Consider the following 17,108-nt stretch of genomic DNA (forward strand, 5'->3'; position numbering starts at 1 on the left):
TTTCGGGCTCAATTTGTCCTATTTATTCCGAATTTTTGAAAATTTGTCCTATAATTGCAAGCCCAAAAAAAATTATTCTATATTTGTAAAACATCCAAAGTTACAGACCTAAAAAAACTTTAGGCTCGGTTTTCTAGTAGAAAAACTCATATTACCTATTAAAAAATTAAATATGTTTGCTATTATCAAAAGTCGTATTTACTATTGTCAAAAATCATATTTTCTATTAGAAAAAGTTATATTTCCTATTAAATAATTTTATATGCTTGGTATTATGAAGAGTCATATTTACTGTGACGAAAAAAATTCATATTAACTATTAGGAAAAATCATATTTATGATTAGAAAAAATCATATTTACTATACGATAAATCATAACTATTAGAGAAATTCTTTTTTTAATAAATAAGACTCTAAGATTTTAAGACTTTTTATTTGTAAATGAGACTTTTGTTTGAATGTAATATTTTTTTTTTATAAAATCAAATATGACTTTTCTTATGGAAAAATAAGATTTTAAAACTTTTATTTGTAAAGGAAACTTTTGTTTGAATTTCAATAATATTTTCATAAAATAAAATAAGAATTTATTAAGAGCAAATAAGACCCTTTTAAAGAGCAAATAAAACCTTTAAACATTTTATTCTAACTAATATTTTTAATAAAATCAAATAAGAATTTCTTTAAGAGCAAGATAAGACTTTTTATTCGCAAGCAAGACTTTTATTTAAATTTGAATCAGACTTTTTATAAAATCAAATAAGACTTTTCTTTAGAGAAAATAAATTTTTTTTTCATAAATGAGACTTTTAAATGTGAATTAACTTTTTATAAAATGAAATAGTAATATTTTTCTTAAGATTAAATATTTTTTTCTTAATAATAAGTAAAACTTTTATCATTTATTTTTAAGCTAACCCTTCAAAGTAATCCCCCTTAGTACTGTAAAGTGATGAACTATAATAATCCTTTGTGAGAATGTTTAACCCCACCAAACTCTGCCAAACCCCTTCGCTAGTATTTAAATTTAATATTTTTAAATAATAAAGAGGCAGACTTCCAAAACGTTGTGTGAATCGTGACACAATTGGGACGTGCAGCAGAAAACAGTGAATTAGGGAGAAAGATTGAATATTAGTATATTACATTACACAAAATGAACATTTTATTACAAGTTAGTGAATGAAAATGAACCAAGAAAAAACAAGAGAAACAATTCCTCATAAGAAAGCAAAAGATTACGAGATTAAGCACTCCACTAGCAAACTGATAATTACCCTAAGGAAGTTAATTTCCAAATAAAGAGAGACCTTAGACAATAAGGACTCATACTAACGAAAGGAAAGAAACAAATTAATATAGAAATAATGAACTGACACAAATATTGCCCGTTGGTGGACCAACAAGTACTTCATCAGGTATTGCATGGTTCAGACATTGGATCGAACACCTTCTGCTCAGCCTCTGTTTTTGCCGTTGTAGGCAGTCATTTTATCAAACACCTCTTATCCAGTCTTGTCTAGAAGCTCAACAACATTTGTATCATCGACAAAATGATAACGGTCTACCTTTCATGAAGCGGTATAATTCAAAACCTCAAAAGGCATTTTTGCAAACACCCTCTCCATCTCTAAATTGAGGAATCGACTATCCAGCTCGATCATGCTAATGGGGAAAAAATTAAAGTAAAAAAAACTAGAAGTCAGCCAATAAAGCATCCATACAATTTGCTAAAAGTTAATAGCTCTGAAAATTTAACTAGCGCCAAAAAAATAATCTATACTAATAGATAAAGAGGCTAAGCATTTTATGGGACAACTTGTGGATTGCTATTTTACCCCTATCATATATTTTATATTATAATATTTATAAAATAAATTTAATAGCTTATTGCATTAGTTATCGGATACATCAAATAGATTAGCATTAGTTTAGAATTCTAATTGCATTAGAATTCTCTCTCTCTCTAAAGCTTTAATAGCTTATTGCATTAGTTATCGGATACATCAAATAGATTAGCATTAGTTTAGAATTCTAATAATTCTGGCGAAACTACGTATTGATCAATCAGCGCGCACCTGCTCACGTCGACGCCGTTCGCACCTCCGGCCGGCCAACGAATCGCTGCCGTTCCCATCCGCTATCTCGCCCTCTCGCCGCCAACCAAGCTTCAAGTTTGTGATTTTGGTTTATAATCTAATTCTGGCGAAACTACATATTGATCAATCAGCGCGCACCTGCTCACGTCGACGCCGTTCGCACCTCCGGCCGGCTACGAATCGCTGCCGTTCCCATCTGCTGTCTCGCCCTCTAGCCGTCAACCGTCTAGGGCTCTATATGTCGCTCTCCAGTCAGGTAGGTAAGCCCTCAAACTACAAACTGTTATTTCATTATACTAGCAGGCGATGCACTTTAAACACGTTGGTTTTTGTACTATGTAAATATAATTGATAGATATTATTATATAATTTTGCATATTTGTATTTTTTTTATTAACTTGATTTTTACTATGTAAATGAAATTCATAGATATTTTTATGTAGTTTTGAATATTTGTATGAATTCATTTGACTATAATTGTAATTTAAAAAAGGAATCAATGCAACTATTAATGAATAAATTTAAATGCAATAAAGTAGTATTCATAATATACTTCTAAATAAAAATGAAATTTTTTTTTACGATAAACATCATAACTTATCTAAATACAGAGCAAGACAAATTTTAGATCTTCTCTTGTTTGATTTTGATGATCGGGGATGTCTTCTTCTTATTTTGGGTTTGCAACCGAATGTTGTTCAACGGAAAATCGTCGTCACTTGTAATCTCAATGTAGTCATCAAACTTTTTCTTGGCTACTCTTCTTTTTTTCTTTGGCGGTTATGTGGGCTGCAACTCCATCGTAGTTTTTTTCTTTCTAGATGGGTGTATCTTTTTTGATTTCTCGGGTGAATGATTCTTTTCTTCCTCTTAAGTGGGCTCTTCTTCAATATCTCTAACATTGATGCTTTACATCGATTGCGTCTTTTAGATTGCATTTGCTACAATATTGAGATTTCTCTGTTGATCGAATTTTATATACTTGAGCATCACCATGAAGCGTATTTTTGTGTACACTTGTGTGCTTAATCCTCTATAGTATGTGGAGGCTGTGTGAAAATGTTTAATTGTTATAATTATGTAATATCGAATTTTGTAATATGAATTATTTAAATTATAGTAAGTGTTTAAGTAAGAAATCTTAATTTACCTCTTTGATTGAAGAAAGATCGATATTCATCCACAGAGCATCCTACATATACATCTGCCGCTTGATCGAACAGTGTAACACGAGCATTGCAGTCGCCTTGTATAACATTTATTGTGATTCTGTATCTAGAAATATATGAAATGATAAAATTATTATATGTTTGTTATTGTGTCATTAACTAATTTTAATTGGTAGTAGGTTTAAATTTGATAATTACCTGGGCGCGTCTCAAGAACTTCTTCATTGCATTTTTTGCATATTGCACTCTCATCAATTTTGGAGAAAGATGTGTTGCAATTTTTACAAGAATCATACCATACTGTTGCTTTATTTTCAACTTTGTCAATAATTCCCGTAAAGCAATACGAAACACCCTAATATATAACAAAAAATAATATATTATAGAAATAGTTGATTATGTACTTTTGAAATGCATCATTAATTTTTTTATATATCGTACCTCCAATAATAAATGTTGATTGTCTCTGAGATCTTTAAGAGTGACTTCCTTTGTTTGTTTTATTTTTTGTGCCATTGCTAATTTAGCAATTGCTAATGCATCATCATCAACATCAGAACACCTGTATATAATATTAAATGATATGTTAGATTTTTTTTAAATATATAATTTATTTATTTTTTGATACGTATGATTGCATCGGCTGAATCTCTTTGCATGTTGGTGATGCAATCGTACGTATCAAAAAATAAATATTATATATTTCTTTAAAAAAATCTAACATATCATTTAATATTATATACAGGTGTTCTGATGTTGATGATGATGCATTAGCAATTGCTAAATTAGCAATGACACAGAAAATAAAACAAACAAAGGAAGTCACTCTTAAAGATCTCAGAGACAATTAACATTTATTATTGGAGGTACGATGTATAAAAAAATTAATGATGCATTTCAAAAGTACATAATCAACTATTTCTATAATATATTATTTTTTGTCATATATTAGGGTGTTTCGTATTGGTTTACGGGAATTATTGACAAAGTTGAAAATAAAGTAACAATATTGTATGATTCTTGTAAAAATTGCAACACATCTTTCTCCAAAATTGATGAGAGTGCAATATGCAAAAAATGCAATGAAGAAGTTCTTGAGACGTCGCCCAGGTAATTATCAAATTTAAACCTACTACCAATTAAAATTAGTTAATGACACAATAACAAACATATAATAATTTTTATCATTTCATATATTTCTAGATACAGAATCACAATAAATGTTATACAAGGCGACTGCAATGCTCGTGTTACACTGTTCGATCAAGCGGCAGAGGTATATGTAGGATGCTCTATGGATGAATATCGATCTTTCTTTAATCAAAGAGGTAAATTAAGATTTATTACTTAAACACTTACTATAATTTAAATAATCCATATTACAAAATTCGATATTACATAATTATAACAATTAGACATTTTCACAGGGTAAAACAACCTCCCCATACTATAGAAGATTAAGCACACAAGTGTACACAGAAATACGCTTCATGGTGATGCTCAAGTCTATAAAATTCGATCAACGGGGAAATCTCAATATTGTAGCAAATGCAATCCAAAAGACGCAACTGATGTAAAGCATCAATGTTAGAGATATTGAAGAAGAGCCCACTCAAGAGGAAGAAAAGAAACATTCACCCGAGAAATCAAAAAAGATAAACTCGTCTAGAAAGAAAAAAACTACGATGAAGTTGCAGCCCACAGAATCGCCAAAGAAAAAAAGAAGAGTAGCCAAGAAAAAGTTTGATGACTACATTGAGATTACAAGTGACGACGATTCGCCGTTGAACAACATTCGGTTGCAAACCAAAAATAAGAAGAAGACATCCCCAATCATCAAAATCAAACAAGAGAAGATCTAAAATTCGTCTTGCTCCGTATTTAGATAAGTTAGGATGTTTATCGTAGAATTTTTTCCATTTTTATTTAGAGGTATATTATGAATACTACTTTATTGCATTTAAATTTATTCATTAATAGTTGCTTTGATTCCTTTTTTAAATTACAACTATAGTCAAATGAATTCATACAAATATTCAAAACTATATAAAAATATCTATGAATTTTATTTACATAGTAAAAATCAAATTAATAAAAAAAATACAAATATTCAAAATTATATAATAATATCTATCAATTATATTTACATAGTACAAAAACACACGTGTTTAATGTGCATCGCACGTTCTTACTGCTAGTAGCTGAAAAATAAGTTAGGGAGCATTAATCTAATAGCTAAGAGCATCCGCATCGGTTACACGATAGTGGCCTACTCGTGTAAGGCTGCTATCGTGTAAGCCGATGCAGCCCTCACTTACACGAGGGCTACACGTTCTATCGTGTTTAAAAAAAATCAAATTTTGAATATCATGGCCTCGATTTGCTGGATTTTTGACCGTTTTTTTTTTCTTCTCTTCTTTTTCTTCTCTTTTTCTTCTTCTTCTTCTTCCTCATTTTTTTCCTTCACCTTCTTCATCTTCCTTACTTCTTCCTTTCTTCCTCTCTCTACACCCTTCATGGATCCACACAACCCAAATTACTATAACCTAAATTTAAGTGAAAAGCATAAAAATCAAATCTAAAAAAATCATGTAGGCTATCATGTAACCCCAATGCAGCCTCTTTACACAATGTGGTCCCCCCCCCTCATCAAGTAAGCTATCATGTAGACTATCATGTAATCCCAATGCGGATGCTCTAATCGATAAACTGTAGATTTAGCTAACAAACAAACACTTTTTTTTTTTCTGGTTCTCATCAATTTATTATTTATTTCCAAATTATATTTTGGAGAAAGAAATGCTCGAAAATTTAAATATTAATCAAAAGTATATAATTTTTTCTTTTTGTAGAAGTAGACTTATTTATTAGTTTCATATTTTAAGATGCCCAGAAATCTTTTTGGTAGCATATCGCGTGACAGATACTCACCTTTTTTCCTTACTCACCTAATAAACAACTAACTTTTTTTTCATGGACGGAGGGAATAATTAATATAATTTTTTTTTGAAAAACTATTCTTTTCATGATTAATATAAAGTCGAAGATAGATTTTTTTTAATGGGCTAATGACCGAAAAATACACGAAGTTTCACCAAATTTGCATTTCGCACACGAAGTATTGATAGTAGAGAAAGGGTCCCATATTGAGGGCATTGTTAAGACCACGTCCTTCTATTTTAGCAATTTGACCAAGTCTTCTTGTTCGATTCCATAACCCAGTTTGTTAAGCTGCAAAATATATAAAATATAGTTTTGAAAAACAAAGAATATTAATTTAATGAAGAAGGCAAGTCAGCAAAATAAAATAAAAAAATGTTAGAGTTTATTTGAAACCTGACTCTAATACCAATTCAAAGTTCTTGCTCCCACAAATACTATGTTGGACTAATTATTTGAACAAATATTCGAACAATTATTTATGAAAGCAAAAGATACAGTGTGGAAAATAAATGTGGACACAATGCATAATTTACACAATACAACTTATAATTAAATTGCACCGTGAATCCACTATAAGAATCTTTCATACAATGAATTAAATTCTTAACAAATAATTTCTCTTAATTTTTTTTTTTTTTTTGAGACAGAAAGCTATCAATACTATTACTCAATATCATCCCGTACAATATCCCCAAGCTAACTAGGGAAGTTTTGAGTCCACCTCGTTGGGTGCTCAACATTATGCGCAACTATGTATGCATAATTAAGGTTAGCAACAACTACTATACACTCATAAATGTTGTTTCATTGTTTGCAAAGCTCTAACATGGTTGAGAAGCTGATCATTCAAGAAATGCAGTGAACTTGAATCCCAAATTTTTAATCTATCAGCTAACTGCTAGAACTACAGATTTCATTCTATTAATAGATAAACATAATTTTTTTTGTAGCTTACTAAATTAAATTATTTATTAGTGTCATAATTTGACATGAGCACAAATCTTTTTGCATGACAAATACATACTCACCTTACTACCGATGCTTCTGATCCGAAAAAGTGAAATTACTTCATTTTCTTTAGTTTTCTTCTCCAGCGCTTATATCGAGGCAAGTCCGTAACATGGTAAACTTTACTTATATTCCTACAAAACAAGAAGATGCAGAGTTACAGCTGACTTTTCCTTATATAATCATATAGAGTTGATGGTAGCTTTTACCTACGCAAAAAATCAGAAACAAAAAATATTCATCATAAAAGAAAATTATAAAAACTACCCTTTTGAAACTTCATCTTGTTGTTCTGCATTGCTCGAATCACAAACTTTGCTCGAGCAATACGAGTTGAGCATGTCTAGCAATAATGGAAATTAATGCACTAATGCAGGACGTGCTCGACCACGATAAGCCGAGCAATCAAGCATTCTTAGAAAATGCACTAATGCTCGACATTGTCGACCATTGAGAGTTGAGCATTAGTGCAAAAGCTCGATATAAGGTAAAAAAAAGTCCAAAGCAGATATAATTTATATATTTGTAAATCTCTTACCATCGAGCTGAAACCGGCCTTTTGATGGCCGGTGGTGGCGGCGGAAGCGGCTTTTGGGTGGGCTTACAACCAATACAACGAACTTGAAACACATCATCTCCGTAACTTTGCTGCTCTTCTTGAATTAGTTTGACGGATTCCGCCACCGAATTCTCACAGTCCTTAACCTCGATCAACTTCAACGTCGGTATTTCTCCCATACTATCTGGGATTTCACTGAGATTCCGGCAAGAATGAATCAGCAGGTGCTCGAGCAACGGGAAGTGGCTGCCTTCGCTGTTCCATTGCTTCAGATCCGATCGATCGATGAGTAGAAATCTCAGCTTTGGGAAGTCTGTATCGCTAGTAACCCATTCTTGCTGCACGAAGTTGAATTTTCTCAGTTTTAGCACTTGAAGATTAGGCAACGGACCGGAAATTTTGAGGTAAGGATCGTGAAAACCCCAACCGATCAAGGCTAACTTCTTCAGCGAAGTTGGAAGCAGAAGATCGTGGACACCAGACTTACACCGATAGCTCTCCTTTTCCAGCTTCAAATTTTCAAGTTGATGGAGATGTACAAGATTATGGAAGAGTGATTCTCCCGATCCCCACGAATAAGAGATGGACAGCTTCCTAAGGTTGGGAATCATGTGGAGGAGACTTAATGAACAATCGAGATCTCTCACTTTCCCTAGTGTTTGCAGATTGTTTAGAGCAAAAGGAGCACTATTGGGATGAGTTAAGTAACAACTAGAATAACCGAGGATAATGAGATGCCTTAGTTGCGGCATATTCCAAATTTCATCTGGCAAAACTCTATCATCACCGGTCCGAATGATTAAGGTTTGAAGGCTTTGAAGGTTTGAGATTGCTCTAGGAATTTTATAGTCATAGGAGAAAGCAATGTACCTCAAATGAAACAGCTCAAAAAATTGATCAGGGACCAAACGCGGAAGAAATCAGACTCTCAGCACATCGAGGACCCTGAGCAATCTAAAGCTCCCGAAAGACTCAAGTTTATACTCGAAGTACATTATAGTCCGGATGGTTGTGCTAAAAATGTGAGCGAAAGAATCGAGTTTAGAGCTAGAAACACTTATCCTGCGCTCATCTTTCATGCTTTTCATCAGCTCCAGCGCTCGCCTACCCTTAACGTGCACAAGAAACTTCTCTTCCTGCGATTTCTTGATGCACAAATCTCGTACCAGATCATGGAGCCTGCAACTTTTTATTTTGCCATTAGATTTATTATTGGAAACAATAACAAGACTTCTCCTAATAAGATCCTCCAGATACTCTTCTGCTCTGTCTTCAAAGCTTTTAGATGCAACTGGTTTCACAAAGCCTTCAGCTATCCATAACCTCTTCAGGTTCTCAACTTTGATCTCGTGATCTTCTGGAAATCCTCCCATGTGTAAGAAACACGCCCCCAAATGATGAGGCAAATGGTTGTAACTCAAGGATAGAATCTTTTGCACCCGCCCATCTGTTGTGGCAAGAGATGATCTTACATTTTTAGCAATTTCCTCCCATGAAGTTGGAGTTTTACTCACCGAGGATAGGAGTCCTGCAACCACCATCGTTGCAAGGGGCAATCCTCCGCAGCTTCTTGCAATCTCCCTTCCAATGGCCTCCAATTCACGAGGGACGGAATCTTGGTGTCCGAACACCTTCTCTCGTAGTAGATTCCAGCTCTGACACGGATCCATCAAACGCATCTTATGGGAAGGCGTGGAAGAGTTGGCATAAGCAGCAACATCTACCAACCTTGTGGTTAACAGAATTCGACTCCCATTGTTGTCGTCAGGAAACAACTTCTTTACATCATTCAGTACCTTGGTGCTCCACATATCATCCATCACAATAAAAAATCTCCTGCCTACTAGGATTTTGTACACTTTCTCCGCCATGGATCTATCATCCCTTTCTCGGTTGAATTCTTTCAAGGAATCGAAGATGTTTGAAAGAATTCTTTCTTCACTATAATCTTGTGTGTTGAAAATAAGAAAAAGAATAAGTCAAAGATTATTATTCAAAGATCATGAATAATAATTCAAAGACAAAATCTTAGCTTTTGATTTTAAGGGATTTTAGTTTGACATTTGATTCATCCTTACACTATAAAAGGATGCATTGTAATCTAAAGAAACACATCAAGGAATACAATAACAATCATTTGCTTCTCTTTATCTTTCTCTATGCATTATGATAATAACATGTTTTAACATGGTATCAGAGCAGGTTCAACCATAGGAACTCAGAAACGAATCATCATCGTTCATAATCCAAAAACCAAAAACATTCCTAGCCAATTCTTCATAATGAACCAATTCAACAAATCCACAGAATGGATCGAAGAAACCATAAACCACACAGATTCAAATGAATCAATTCAACAAATCCACAGAATGGATCGAACTTACCCAAATCCCTCAGCTGAGTCGGCATTCTCAAGAGTGAGATGGGAGGCCGCCCGACTACAAATCTTGCAGCCGGCAACCAACCGCGCCGACATCGACGCCTCATCATCGGGAGGGGTCGGAGCCGGACTCGCCGCCACCCACCGCCCTACTCAGCGGCCTGAGGTCCGACCGCCACACACCGCCGCCGGCAGAGGCAACCCACCAAAGTGGTGGGAAAACAATTCCAAGGTTGCGAAAGGGAAAATGGCGGACCGAAGTGGAGGAAATTCGGAACAGATCGGAGCAACACCGACTGGATCGGCAGTGGCCGAGAACCGACCGGCGTGGGCCGCAAGAGCGGCGGCCATGGCTGTCGACCGACTGGCAGCCTCTGGACCGTGGGGCGCGAGGGAGATATCGGCGGCTGGAAATCAGTCGCCGCTGACCGTGGGGGCGGCGGCACCAGCCGTGGACCGGTCGTCTCCGGCTGGGCAGAATGGAGGCAGCGGGCGTGAAGGGGAGGCGGCTGGTGTGGTTTGGGGAGAATTAAAAGCAGGTATAGGGTTTGGTGTTTTCACACCAAACCCTCCATCTTTTCCTTATTATCATAAAAGACCCCATTTTATGCCAACTAACCCCCCAAGTTCCGAGATATTACAAAATCCACCCCTTGATTCTAATGAATTGCAGAAATTACCCCATGTTATGCAAAAAGACCCACCTACTCTTATTAAATATCAGAATAGCCCCCATTTGCAGCCTAGTCCCTCGAAATTTAGGGATTTATATAGTATACCCCATTTTATGCAAAACCAACCCCAAAAAATGCATAATCATGATATTGACCCTAAAAAGCCTTCAAACTTTTCCGCTGTGTACCAGATGTCAGGTAATAATAGGGATAGAGATAAAGGGTGGATTTTTGATTATGGAGCCACTGATACAATGACTTTTGATAAAACTGATATTATTAAGTCATCAACATCACATCGTACGCATGTTCAGACTGCAAATGGTGATTTGACTCGTGTTAAAGGAGCCGGAACTATAGAAATTTCCCCTACTTTACGTCTCTCAAATTGTCTTTATGTCCCGTCTCTTTCACACAAACTCTTATCTATTAGCCATGTTACAAAAGAACTCAATTGTACCATGATAATGCATCCCCACTTCTGTTTGCTTCAGGATATCAGGACGGGGGAGATTATTGGGCGTGGCACTGAGCGGGATGGATTGTACTATGTGGATGAGATAGCTCAACAAGGCAAGGTGATGCTGGCTCACGGAACTGCTGACCGGGAAGCCTGGCTTTGGCACCGTCGGTTAGGGCATCCATCCATGGGGTATCTTAAGCTTTTATTTCCTAAATTAATAAAAAATGATGAGAATTTATCTTGTGAAACTTGTGTTTTAGCTAAAAGCCACCGAAAATCTTTTAAGCCTAATGACACACAAGTAAACTCCATATTTTCTCTTGTTCATTCTGATGTTTGGGGTCCTTCACCCGTGGTAGGGGGACAAGGTTTTAAATATTTTCTGTTATTTATTGATGATTGCACTAGGATGACATGGGTATATTTTTTAAAACACAAATCTGAAGTTTTTGAAAAATTTACTCATTTCCATACTATGGTTCAAACTCAGTTTCAGAAAAACATCCAAACCCTTAGAACTGATAATGGGGGGGAATTTGTTAATAATTCAATGAAAATATTTTGTCAAACAAAAGGGATTATTCATCAAACTACTTGCCCCCACACTCCTGAACAAAACGGAGTTGCCGAAAGAAAAAACCGAATTTTACTTGAAATGACTCGTTCTATGATGATTGAGTCTCATGTTCCCTCCTCTTTTTGGCCCGAGGCCGTGAAAACCTCGGCTTACCTTATTAACCGTCTCCCTACTAGGACTCTTAAACTTCAAACACCATTACAGAAATTGTCTACTCTGGCCTCCATACCTCTTGCCCTTACACTTCAACCACGGGTCTTTGGGTGCTCTGTTTTCGTTCACATTCCTAAACATGAACGCACCAAACTCTCTCCTTGTGCAGTCAAGTGTGTGTTTGTAGGTTATGGAGTTAATCAAAAAGGATATAGGTGTTACAATTCCAAAACCCGTCAAATCATCACCACCATGAACTGTGATTTCCTTGAAACTGAGTATTTCTACGATAACCACCTTACCAGTCAGGGGGAGAGTGAGAGTGAGATCGACTTGTTAAGTTGGTTACCAATGCCAGTCTCGGAAGCAGATCCAACAGAAAAAGTTAGCCTTGCCACCGAGCATGTTTCATCCACTCCAGAACAATCTAGTCCGCTGCATGAGCCTATATCTTCTCCGCCACTGATATCTGAGGTAAGATCTTCTGAACCTACTATTGTGGCTTCTGATTCTGCTGATAATATTTCTCAAGTCATTGAAGAAGAACAGGAGGATAATACAGTAGATGGAGATACTGGGAGATATGTGCTACCACCCAGGAGTAATCGGGGTGTACCTCCTAAACGGTATACCCCAGAGAAAATTGTGAGGAATTCGCGATACTCAATTGGGAATATCGCCAAGGGAAACTTGTCCAAAAATGCCACAGCCTATGAAGCGGCCTTATATGATGAGGAGATTCCACAAACAGCAGAGCAAGCCCTGAAGATCGAGCATTGGAGAAATGCTATGAAGAAAGAGATAGGAGCCCTAAACCGGAATCACACATGGGAGAAGTGTCGGTTGCCAAAAGGGAAGAAAACTGTGGGATGCAGATGGGTTTTCACAATCAAAAGAAGACCAGATGGATCTATTGAGCGTTACAAAGCTCGATTGGTCGCAAAAGGATACACACAGATGTATGGAATCGACTATGAGGAGACCTTCTCACCTGTGGCAAAGATGAACACTGTCAGGGTGCTCCTCTCAATTGCTGCTAATAAAGACTGGGATCTTCATCAGTTTGATGTTACAAATGCCTTCCTTCATGGTGAGCTTGAAGAAGAACGAGAGGTATACATGGATGCACCCCAAGGTTTTTCAGATGAGTTCGAGGAAGGAAAGGTATGCAGATTGAAAAAGACTTTATATGGGCTCAAACAGTCTCCCAGAGCTTGGTTTGGAAGATTCACCACAACTATGAAGAAGTTCGGGTACCAGCAAAGCAATTCAGACCACACTTTATTCTTGAAGAAACGAGGTGATCTTATTTCTTGCTTAGTCATTTACGTTGATGACATGATCATAACAGGGGATGACTTAGAAGAAATCCAGAAGTTGAAAGCAAATCTTTTCAAGGAGTTCGAAATGAAGGACCTTGGGAGACTAAAGTACTTCCTCGGGATCGAAGTACTCAGATCGAGGAAAGGGATTTTTATAAATCAGAAGAAGTATACTCTTGACCTTCTTGCAGAAACTGGGATGCTAGATTGCAAGCCAGCTGAGACGCCTATGGCTGTCAATCATGGGCTACAGATTGTGAAGGGAGCTGAATTGGCGGATCGAGGAAAATATCAACGTTTGGTAGGGAAACTTATATATCTTTCCCATACTCGGCCTGATATTGCATATGCTGTTGGAGTTGTGAGTCAGTTTATGCACCAACCACAAGCTGACCATATGGAAGCAGCACTCAGAATTGTGAGATACTTGAAAGGAACCTTTGATTATGGAGTACTGCTCAGGAAGACTGGACATTTCGAGATACAGGCATACACTGATGCTGACTGGGCAGGAAACCCGAATGACAGAAAGTCAACAGCTGGATACTTTGCATCTATTGGAGGAAATCTTGTCTCATGGAGAAGCAAGAAACAAAAGGTGGTTGCTCTCTCAAGTGCAGAATCAGAATTCAGAGGGATCAAGAGTGGGTTAACCGAAGTCCTTTGGCTAAGAAGATTGTTGATGGAATTAGGACTTCACTCAACAAAGACGTGTCAAATGTACTGCGACAACAAGGCTGCCATCAGCATATCCGAGAACCCAGTTCAACATGATAGAACTAAACATGTCGAAGTGGATAGGCACTTTATCAAGGAAAAGATTGAGGAAAAGATTGTGGAGCTCCCATTTGTGAGGTCCGAAGATCAGCTCGCTGATATCTTAACCAAGGCTGTGGACTTCAAAAGTTTTTCAGAAGTTCTTTCCAAGTTGAGTATCGGAAATCCCGTCACTCAACTTGAGGGGGAGTGTTGAAAATAAGAAAAAGAATAAGTCAAAGATTATTATTCAAAGATCATGAATAATAATTCAAAGACAAAATCTTAGCTTTTGATTTTAAGGGATTTTAGTTTGACATTTGATTCATCCTTACACTATAAAAGGATGCATTGTAATCTAAAGAAACACATCAAGGAATACAATAACAATCATTTGCTTCTCTTTATCTTTCTCTATGCATTATGATAATAACATGTTTTAACATTGTGTTATAGTGACCCAAACACGAATCTGAAAATGCTCCATGATTAATGGATCATCATAAGCATTTCTAGCAAGAGTCGTCTTGCCAATTCCTCCCATACCAGTTATTGGGAGGATTTGGAGTTGTCGCGAATCTCCACAAAGCCAAGCCTTTATTTCTAGAAAATCTTCGTTCAAGCCAACCATATCGATTTTGCCAGCTTCTGCACCCTGAGATGAGGATGAACTAGTCCCAACAGAGTCATCAAGTTCTGCATCTTTGATGGTGATGATGCTATTTTTGATCTCCACCACCTCTCCGGCGATTGAATCCATTTGATTTTCTATTCTGCGCAACTGGAATATAAACGTGATTCTTCTTAGTTCTGCAATCCAGTGGGTATATCGAATATTGTAGTGGATTTTTTCCATCATATACAATTCGATAACATCTTCTGCCTCCATTGCTACATTCCTCATTCTTGCTTCCAAATTCTTAGCTTTCTCGGGAAAATCCTCAAGAAAAGCTCGGAGTGCATATTTATCGAGAGATATAATATGTTTTTTTTTCGTGAGGAGAGACGGAAAATTGATTATGATTGAGGAATTGATCAATGGTTCGTTCAAGTGAAAGAAGAGTACAATAAGCCATCCTTACTGTTGTGACAGAATAGGATTATAGAGCGATAAATGAACATATAAAACGTACAGAAGATACAAATTTACTTGGTTCACCAAAATGGCTACGTCCACGAGCAGAGAGGAGAACGGATTTCAAGACATATCAACACTTACACACACTCTCAGCTACAAGATTGTGCTAACAAAAGGTAGAATAACAAAGAGAAGGGGAAGAAAATATGCTCTAACCATAAGATTTGCAGATGAAATGGAGGAATAGAGAGAGAGAGAAAGAGGAGAAAGAAACTATCCTCTTAATACAAGATTTTGAAGATAAAATGATGGAACTACTTCAAAGGGAGAATGAGAAGAGAAGAAATAAACTATATATGCTCTTGCTACAAGATTTTGCAGATTATATATATGAATTAAGAAGGAACAATAACAATTGTAGAGAGAGAAACTGATAATTATCAAAATAGACAAATGGCAATCTGTTTTGCTTGATGGTTTCTTGCATTCCTCTGAGTAAATATAGTGTCCAAAAAGCAGAAGGGTTGTTAGAGAGACTACTTGTTATTTTCTATAAGAAAAAGATAAACAATTGCTGATCGCTTACTTATTTGTTGACAAAAAATGCAAGCATGACATTTTAACAAACCTATTATTTTTCGACTATTGTAACTACCGTTAATATTGTAATTTATGCAATTTAAAGAATTCGACAAATGCTTACCCCACAAAGTAATAAATTAGTTAGATACAATAATCCATCCTTTTTGAATTTATGAGAAACATCATAAAGTTGTTAGAAAGCAATCCATGACTTTTAATTAAATTAGTACAGCCTATACGTCCATTACACATGGTAAATACAACACCATTTTCAAACCTTTGCAAATACAACACCATTTTCAAAATGTATTATTGAAAAGATCCAAATACGATGGTGACATCCCAACAACCAGATTATTTAAAGAATATTATTTTCAACAATTTAATGCCATTCAAAAGAAAAATTGTACACCATTCACAATTAAACTAATAAAATAATTGCATAGAAAATTTCTAGAGAGACGATATATCTCTATTTCTCAGTCTTGAAATGTTCTCATATAATATAAAGCAGCCGGGTTGTTAGAGAGACTTTCATTTTGGCTGGTTCAATAGGATAATTATCGTACTAATTAGTTGTACCTATCGCTATGAATTTTATACTGTTTGGAATCTTCTGCAAAAAAATATAGTCTTGATTCTTGGACACTTCTTCAATAGCATAACTAGGTAGTCTAAAAAAAAATCACATAAATAGGATATATTAATTCATAGCTTCTCTACAGTAAAATCTTGGTATATAAATAATGTTCCATATATTGAAATTTAACTAATTTATATAAATTAAATATTGCAATTGAATGAATTACTATATTGTACTATTAATTTCGGTAGTCAATAAAAAATTGATGAAGTCTCCTGTACACCCGAGTGTACCGTAGACTCGAGTGTAAATGACACTAACACTAAATCTAAATGATACTAACACTAACAATATTTTGAAATGACACTAACACTATTTTGTTTTACAAATGACACTATCATGTTATATAAATAACACTATTTCGAAATGACACTAACACTAAATGACGCTATCATGTTATCGAAATGATACTAATACCCCGGGTGGACACGAGATTTTGTGTAAAAATTTTATATCTCAATACATGCATTTATCACTTTATAAACACTAATGCTAGAAAATTCAAGACCAATCAATAGTTAGAAAATAAAAAGAAAGATATATGTATGTGTAATCTTACACTCAACTAATTGTTTCTTAGACTTCTTAAGGGATCTAAAAATCTTAAGAGAAAATATTCTTAAGGGAGTAAAAGCCTAAAATTCAAGTGACTTTAATCAGGTGTATTTTGTATGGAGGGAAAAACCTGATTGCAACTTGTTC

The 17,108-nt window shown here is 35.6% G+C and overlaps 3 protein-coding genes across 6 annotated transcripts; all 3 read right to left on the minus strand.

Moving 5' to 3' along the window:
• Nucleotides 1-1,127: 1,127 nt before the first annotated feature.
• On the minus strand, nucleotides 1,128-9,364 carry LOC131016935 (putative late blight resistance protein homolog R1B-16). 4 transcript variants are annotated; one of them, XR_009099267.1, is made up of 3 exons: nucleotides 2,238-2,381; nucleotides 2,079-2,168; nucleotides 1,128-1,665 (listed from the first exon to the last, which is right to left on the minus strand). XR_009099267.1 is itself a non-coding variant. In XM_057945744.1 (3 exons), the coding sequence occupies exons 1-2, from the start codon at nucleotides 8,528-8,530 to the stop codon at nucleotides 7,275-7,277; spliced, it is 852 nt and encodes a 283-aa protein (XP_057801727.1). In that variant the 5' UTR covers nucleotides 8,531-9,341; the 3' UTR covers nucleotides 1,128-1,665; nucleotides 7,240-7,274. The 4 variants fall into 4 exon arrangements, 2 of the variants coding, with proteins under 2 accessions (XP_057801727.1, XP_057801728.1); XM_057945744.1 differs by lacking the exons at nucleotides 2,079-2,168; nucleotides 2,238-2,381 and adding exons at nucleotides 7,240-7,353; nucleotides 7,758-9,341; XR_009099266.1 differs by having other exon boundaries at nucleotides 2,079-2,383.
• LOC131016927 (putative late blight resistance protein homolog R1A-10) lies at nucleotides 8,699-9,727 on the minus strand. The gene has a single exon (XM_057945731.1). It carries the CDS (start codon nucleotides 9,647-9,649, stop codon nucleotides 8,699-8,701), a length of 951 nt encoding a protein of 316 aa, XP_057801714.1. The 5' UTR covers nucleotides 9,650-9,727.
• A 4,815-nt stretch (nucleotides 9,728-14,542) lies between these two features.
• On the minus strand, nucleotides 14,543-14,992 carry LOC131018150 (inactive disease susceptibility protein LOV1-like). Its single transcript, XM_057946868.1, has one exon. It carries the CDS (start codon nucleotides 14,990-14,992, stop codon nucleotides 14,543-14,545), a length of 450 nt encoding a protein of 149 aa, XP_057802851.1.
• Between the last annotated feature and the right edge of the window lie 2,116 nt (nucleotides 14,993-17,108).

This window comes from Salvia miltiorrhiza, chromosome 3, assembly GCF_028751815.1.
Source record: "Salvia miltiorrhiza cultivar Shanhuang (shh) chromosome 3, IMPLAD_Smil_shh, whole genome shotgun sequence".
Taxonomy (NCBI): domain Eukaryota; kingdom Viridiplantae; phylum Streptophyta; class Magnoliopsida; order Lamiales; family Lamiaceae; genus Salvia; species Salvia miltiorrhiza.